We start from the raw sequence: 8110 nt of genomic DNA on the forward strand, positions 1-8110 counted from the left end.
TCGCTAAAGCTACTGATCTTGATAGTCAACATATTGATTTCGTATTAGTTTCTCCTTCAAAGGCTACTAAGGATGATAAGGATGCTAAGGTTCCAGACTATGGACGCGGCTGCAGGGGAAAGCGTACTGTTAAGGGTGAGGAAGCCGATGAGAAGAAAAAAGCAGCACAGGCAGATGCTGCGTTTAAGAGGAAGGAGAAGGCTGAGGCTAAGAAAAAAGCGGCTGAGGTTAAGAAAAAAGATGCTGAGGCTAAGAAAAAAGAGGCTGAAGCTAAGAAAAAAGAGGCTGAGGGTAAGAAAAAAAGAGAGTTAAAGAAGAAACAAGAGGCTGAGCTAACGAAGCGAAAACAGGCTGAGTCAAAGAACAAAGAGGTGACTCCATATGGAGAGGACAGTGTATTTGCTTATGTGACTGACGCAGTTGTTCGGGAAGAGAACGAATTTGCGCTGGAGTCTGATGTCGAGAATCAGGAAGTGATTAGATCTGCCGTAGTAAGGGAATATCGGGAGAAACGTGTTCAATTATCTCCAAAAGGGTTTGCATTGACGGCAGTTTCTTCACACTAGTTTTTCCGTACGTTGGATAGGATGGAACGACGTGCATGAGGAAGAATGTTACTCCTTCATCAGTAATATATGACCCTCTAGCACCTGTTGATCTGGTGCTATTGGAAAAACTGATGCAACACATTAAGGGAATTCCACCCAAACCACCAGCACCAGCAGATAAACCAGCAGTCCTCTCCGCTGTTCATGAGGGTGACTTCTACAGCATACTCATCCATGAAAGACCGTGGCCGGAAAAGGAATATGGATGGGTGTTTGATAATGTAAGTCTTTAGTGCGGCTGAGTTATATATTAATTTTATTATATTGCGGCTGAGTTATATATTTGATTACGGCTGACTTACATATTTTTTTAGTACGGCTGAGTTATATATTATATTACGGTTGACTTACATATTCTTTTATTATATCACGGCTGACTTGTTAATATTATTTGTGTAGCATGTCGTTGCGTATTTGAACGTCCTCATTAAAAAGAACATGTGAAATTCCACTCCATTCTGGTCCAAGCGGATTGCCTTCGTTGACGTTTGGTGGCAAAGTTTTTTTATTCACGATTTCACTCAGTTCAAGATAAAACCTAGTATGTTCAATATCAAAGGCAATGGTTATAAAGATATGTTAAAGGGTAAGCTTCCCGATCACTATCCAACAAACTTGAAGTGGTATGAAGATGTGGATCACTTGTACGGATGTCTTCAAACCGGCGGAAATCACTGGGTTGCGTATCATGTGGATCTGAAGAAGGAGAAGATTGATTGCTACGATCCAATCTTTGGAGAGGCAACACCCAAAAGTGAGCGGAGAATTCTAAATTCATTTAAACCGCTGACGCACATGATTCTGTATATGTTGAGTGATCATATTCCTGCCAATATCCGAGCCCCTGTTAAGAAGAAGTTCTCATTCAGAAGAAGGAGCAAAAGATACACTCCACAAAACACCCAGATTGGCGACTGTGGGGTGTATTTGTTGAAGTTTGTGGAGTGTCTAGCGCTTGGTGTAACGTTTGATGGGATAAACGATAAAAATATTCAAGGCTTACGGATGAAGATGGCAGCAGAGATCCTAGATGAAGGAGTAAATTTTGTGATGAGCAATTTGCTGGCTAATTGAACCTGTGTTTGTTATTTTGCACTTGACTTATGTTGTTGTTTTGTACTCGACTTATGTTATTTTGTACTTTATTAAGTATTTGACTCAGTCTTATCGTTTTTATAACCCAACCGTGTCGTATATGTGTAACTCAGCCTTACCCCAAACATACCCAAGAATCGTAAAATGTATATATAACTCAGTCGTATCGATTAGTATAAGCCAGCCGTTACGATATTATAACTCAGTCATACCTCAAACATACCCTAGAATCAAAAAAATTAAATGTTTATACATTAAAATGTTAAATTGAAACTACAATTATAAATTTGAAGTGAATATATAATCAACTGAATGTGTCTTCTTTATTGAATTTACGAGTTTAGAATCAATCATGATCTTGAGGTATATGTTGTCTTACAATTACTCATAAACTTAACTGATAATAAGGTGTGAGCATAATTCAAAACTCATAAACTATTATTGTGTTATTTATTATGAATTTTTGTTTTTATAATATTTCTTGCAACATAAATCCAAATTCCAAACCTAAAAACCAATGTTCTTAAACCCGACCCGGACACTAAACCGGACGACTTACTGGGTTGCTGGGTTACTGGGTCGACCGCGGGTGAACTGCGGGTTAATAAATTAATTAATTTTATTATATAATAATATATCAGCTATGTAAATAAAAATATAGAGACTAAAGTTTAATATTTTCTAAATGGTTTTTAAAACATAAAATAATAGTTTGGATATGTATATATTTTATGTTTAAAAACATTTAGAAAATACTTAACTTTAGTTTTTATATTTTTATTTTCATTTGACATACAAATTATCAAAAAATAGTTTAGACTATTTAAAATTTTCTCTAACAAGGTAAGATCAAGACATAAATTTATAAATATTTAAATGTCTAATTCGAATAATAAATTAAACTTCAAATACAATATAAACCAAAAGTAAAAGATCATTGTAATAAATTGTCAATAACGAAAATAAACTAACACCAAATCACATCAACTAATTTTGGTTCTCTCTACCATTGTTCACTTCATTTTCTTCAAATAGTATCGTAAAATCTTCACCAAAATCTAAAAATCACAATTATAAAATTGAAAAGGGAAAACCTAACTTTTTTGTAATCATCACCTAATTTCTTAATTGGAAATTTAGAATATAAAATATAATCTAAAAATATAATTAAAAAAAATAAAAAATAATAATAGTTATTTTTTGGTTCAACCGGTGGTTCAACCTGTATTGGGTTCCGGGTTTTACTGGGTTTTTGGGGGTTTCTAAATATTGGGTTTTTCACAAAATCCAAACCGGATTTTTTCTGGGTCACCGGGTTTACCGGTTCAACCGCGGGTCCGGGTCGGGTTTCAAAACACTGCTAAAAACCCAAAAAAGCAAACCTAAACCCTAAATAAGCAACCCTAAACCCTAAACCCCATTTACTAAGTCAGCCGTAAATGTTAAAGTAACTCAGCTATAAAGTGTAACTTAATCTTGATGTTTGGCGGGAAAAAGATAACTGATTTTTGGGAAATTTTAACTCGAGACGTTTGACGTTCTGTACCTCTATATATATTGTCTCCTCTCTTACACCTTTCGCTCTCTAGAAAAAAACCTAAACAATATCTCTCTATCCCCATCAAAAGTTATGCCGATTGTTCCTGGTTATTCAACGATGTTAGAGAACAGTGTCAATGCGATACTAAGCTCTGCAAATCGTGAAAACCTCCCTCTTCTATACCCTGATCCGGGAGAATTGCTTGACACAACCAGTACTATCTGGTTCAAATTTTTAAGTGATCTCTCCCTCGTCATCCCGTCGATTCTTGCAGAAGGATGGGTTCATGATTGGCCGACATACCGCCCCATTCCCGATCATTTTAAGGAACGCTGGTTTCTTCAACTCGCTGTAAGAACAGTTTGTCCACTTAAAATGGCAGAATAGCGTCGCTGAGTTATTTTTATTTTGTGTTATCAACAGTTTTGTAATCTTTTTTGTTGTAGCGCAAAAACACGTGGGAGCGAAGGCATAATTCGACACTTTGGACACATTTTAATCTTGTGGCCAGAACGCTATTTCGTTGCCAGATGTGCCATTTGAAGAGAACTTGGGCACACGGAGGCGACAAGCCTCCGTGGATGTTAACAAGAGTTTGGCGTGATCTCGTCTACATGTTTAAAGAGTTTGGTCCTGACAATTTTGGTTTCTGAAAGTGATGCCTTGTCTATATTTTGAATCTGATAATTTCGGTTCCTGGATGTAAACATGTCGAATTTAAATTTCTTTTATATTAAGTACTATAACTCAGCCATAATGTGAATATAATCCAGCCGTATCTGTTAAATAACTCAGCACGAACGTATAAAGTAACTCAGCTGTGAATGTTACCTCAGTGACAACTTTAAGTTAACTCAGCCAAAATGTATAAGGTAACTCAGTTGTGAATGTTAATTAAACATAAACCCAGCCATAAGTGACCGAAACTCAGCCGTTATTGAACTAATGATAATTCAGCCATAGTAAAACATAGCCAAAACCCAGCTGTGAATGTTAATATAATACATTTCTAATGAGACGTTTTCGCTTGCTTGATTGGACTGAGTTGTTGATTAATTATGGCGCGTGTCGAAAATTCGGCTCAAACCTAATATCGATGCTAATTATTAAGAGTTTGAAATACATGGCTGCCAAGCATGTGTCATTTAAATATTATTATATTTACTAAAAAGGAAATAAGTAAACGACGCCGTTCCATCCTGCGTTTCAGGAAATTCTTACAGACGACGTTTGAACGCGGAAAGAGGAACGCCGAAACAATGTTGGTGTGGTGAACCCTGTTACATTTCTACATCCGGAACCGCTACAAATCCAGGAAGATTGTACTATTGCTGCGGAAAAGGATATAACAAGGTTCGTTTTGGTTTTTATTTCGCATGTTCTGTAACGTAATACTTAGATCTGGTTATATTGTGAAAACAGAGACATTTATTCAAATGGGCGGATGAGTGTTTGGTTGAAGAGGTTGAGGATATAAAGTCACTGATAAGTGGCATGAACAAAGACATCTCGGAATTCAGACTTAACGTTGATCGGTTGGAGAAAGAGATTGAAGTAATGAAGACGGCGTCTGAGGGAAAAGGAGAAGAATGTATGAGTCAGGGTCGGTGTTTAAGGAATGTGGTTGTTTGTGGGGTTGGAATGTCGTTACTTTTCTACTACTACTTCTTTGTTTAGTAATGTTTTGTACATATAAGTCAGCTTATGTTTTATGTAACTCAGACTTAACGTATTACAGTAACTCAGCCGTCAAGTAATCTGAACGTTTCTGAAATGCAGCCATAATAAAACATAGCCAAAACTCAGCCAAAACGTATAAGGTAACCCAGTCACAACTTTAAGATAACTCAGCCAAAACGTATAAGGTAACTCAGTCATAACTTTAAGCTACCTCAACCAAAACATATAAGGTAACTCAGTCACAACTTTAAGCTAACTCAGCCAAAACGTATAAAGTAACTCACCCACAACTTTAAGCTAACTCAGCCAAAACGTATAAAGTAACTCACCCACAACTTTAAGCTAACTCAGCCAAAACGTATAAAGTAACTCACCCACAACTTTAAGCTAACTCAGCCAAAACGTATAAAGTAACTCACCCACAACTTTAAGCTAACTCAGCCAAAACGTATAAAGTAACTCACCCACAACTTTAAGCTAACTCAGCCAAAACGTAAAAAGTAACTCACTCACCCACTTTCATTATTAATGGGACGTTTCCACTTGCTTGATTTGAACTGAGTTGTCGATTAATGGTGGCGCAAGTGGAAAATATTGATGTCTTTATAATATCAAGACGATTTATACTTTAACTCCGCCAACAATATGAGAATATCGAGGCTAATTATTACTCCCTCCGCTTGCTTGATTGGACTAAGTATTTAATTGACGTTTTACATGTCTGCACGTAAATTAAGAAATTTGAACGTTTTGCAATGCACGTAAATTAACCTTTTTTCATTGATGTTTAATGCTAATATGACTTCATATTATGTGACTAAAACTCAGCCTAATTAAACTAATGATAATTTAGCCATAATTAAACATAAACCGAGCCATAATTCAACTATAAATCATCCAAAAGAAACAATAAATAAGCCGTCATAAAACAATAACTCAGCCATAATTAATAACGCTGTTAATAACTCTGCATGATGTTTGTTGATGTTTGTATGATGTGTGTGCTTGAAAACAATAAATCAGCCGTGATAAAGCTGTAACTCAGCCGTAATTAAACTATAAATCAGCCAAAAGAAACAATAACTAAGCCTTTATTACATTAATTTGTAGTCAGACATACATAATGACATAGCAAAAAATTTAAAATTATAAGAGTCCGATAGATTACGTTTTCACCACTTCCTTGTGTCCCTAATAACGCTTATCGGTTCAAAATCACGTAAGAACATGCCAATCTCTTTGATCCAGAAACAGCGCTCACACATGTTGTCATCCTTAGTCATATCAATGTGCCACAAGCAGAGACATTGTCGCTCCACATGTATTGCACATTGGCATCTGTAGAATGACGGAACATAAGCTGAAACAAACACGGCCCTATTTTGGCGGAACTCGTCAGAATGCCACAAACCTCATCCCCATTTCACAGATCGCACTAGTTTCCCTATCCTCTGAACCGATTCTCTTGAATACCAGCAAAATACTGCCCATCACAACAAAAGATTGCTCGAGTCATTGCGCGTGTATACACAGCATGCTCATATCCTGCATCTGCTGCACGCTTCATGAGAGAAATCCCTTCTTCTCTAAGGCCGAATGAGAAGAAGAACTGTACACCCTTTATATAAAGTGTGCTTGGATTTCCCTCAGCGTAGCAAGATTTCAACAACGAAGAAGGCATATTGAGTCCCCAGGAAACGGATAACACATCGTAAAAATGGTATACACCACGCCGCTCTGCAAACGCCTTCATCGACTTGGACGATGCTTTGAGGCCATATAGATCTTGGAAGGAGTTACGGGCCACACGTTCAACCACCAACGCATTAATTTCTTCAGGCAATTCAAGAAGAAGGAAATATTCCATTTACTGTGAAATTGATTTAGAGAGAAAGATCAATTGTGTAAAAAACAGAGAGTTGAACATATAATTGTTCGAGAAGTGCCTTATTTATTGACAATAAAACAGTTTTCATATCGTGACTTTTCTTATTTTGGGCGGGAAGTTATTCCATAACCCAGCCGTAATACAAATTCATTCAACAAATCAGCCGTTTGAAAACAAAAACCCAGCCGTAATACAAAAACATGAAAATTCCTAATCCAGCCGTAATACATTGACATGAAAACAAAAACACAGTCGTAATACAAAAACATGAAAATCTCTAATCCAGCCGTAATACATTTACATATAAACAAAAACACAGCCGTAATACAAAACATGAAAATCCCTAACCCAGCCGTAATACATTGACATGAAAACAAAAACACAGTCGTAATACAAAAACATGAAAATCTCTAATCCAGCCGTAATACATTTACATATAAACAAAAACACAGCCGTAATACAAAACATGAAAATCCCTAATCCAGCCGTAATACCAAAAACATTAAAACAAAAACCCAATCGTAATACAAAAGCATGAAAATTCCTACAACACTTGCTTACAACGGACAAGTTTTCGCATTATGTCCACTCTGTCTACATCGAGAACATGTGTGTTCTTTCCTAGGACGTTTGTTTTGAAGTGCAACTTCTAAAGCAGATTTCATCCTATTTTTCTTAGGTCTTCCTGGCTGTTGACGAATAGACGGGGGCAAGCACGGTTGGTTAGCCACGATTTCTGGAACAGGTTGCGCTGAGTCAGCCGACATGAACGATTCAGCGTATGCGCTCACCAAATATGCACTGTTATAGTAAGGACTGCACAAGGATATACGACAAACATTGTTGTACTCCACAGCTGCGATTGCGTGTACACATGGTAATTTATCTCGTTCGAAATGCCAACATGTGCACTTTCGCTCTACCAAATTAACAACATTCAAAGACTCGCTAGAAAATCCATATTTAACTTCAGTGTGATGATCATCAATCCTTTGGACCGTCAAATCTCTGGCGGCAGTTACACGGCCCTATTAACAAAAAAATAATAAATATGAAACGACTGACTTATTACATATTACGGCTGATTTAAGAACAACAAAGGCTGACTTAAGAATTTATGAAACGACTGACTTATTATATATTACGGCTGATTTAAGAACTACAAAGGCTGACTTAAGAATTTTATGAATTTTTAAAGACAGACTTATTTTTACTGTTACGACTGACTTACATGTAGTAGTTTCTCGACACCACGCGTAAGCGTCGTTGGCTGCGATCTGGCATCCTCTCTCCGTTCAG

The 8110-nt window shown here is 36.7% G+C and overlaps 1 protein-coding gene across 1 annotated transcript in view; it reads left to right on the top strand.

Moving 5' to 3' along the window:
- The window catches only part of LOC106345033, a 3788-nt gene extending 2106 nt beyond the window's left edge, over window positions 1-1682 (top strand). The window contains exons 2-5 of the mRNA XM_013784307.1: window positions 63-227; window positions 351-491; window positions 587-829; window positions 1134-1682. Of these exons, the coding sequence (XP_013639761.1) occupies window positions 63-227; window positions 351-491; window positions 587-829; window positions 1134-1682 (1098 nt within the window). The remainder of the gene's footprint in view (window positions 1-62; window positions 228-350; window positions 492-586; window positions 830-1133) is intronic.
- Window positions 1683-8110: the final 6428 nt, after the last annotated feature.

This window comes from Brassica oleracea, chromosome C5 (genome assembly GCF_000695525.1).
Source record: "Brassica oleracea var. oleracea cultivar TO1000 chromosome C5, BOL, whole genome shotgun sequence".
NCBI classification, from domain to species: Eukaryota; Viridiplantae; Streptophyta; class Magnoliopsida; order Brassicales; family Brassicaceae; genus Brassica; species Brassica oleracea.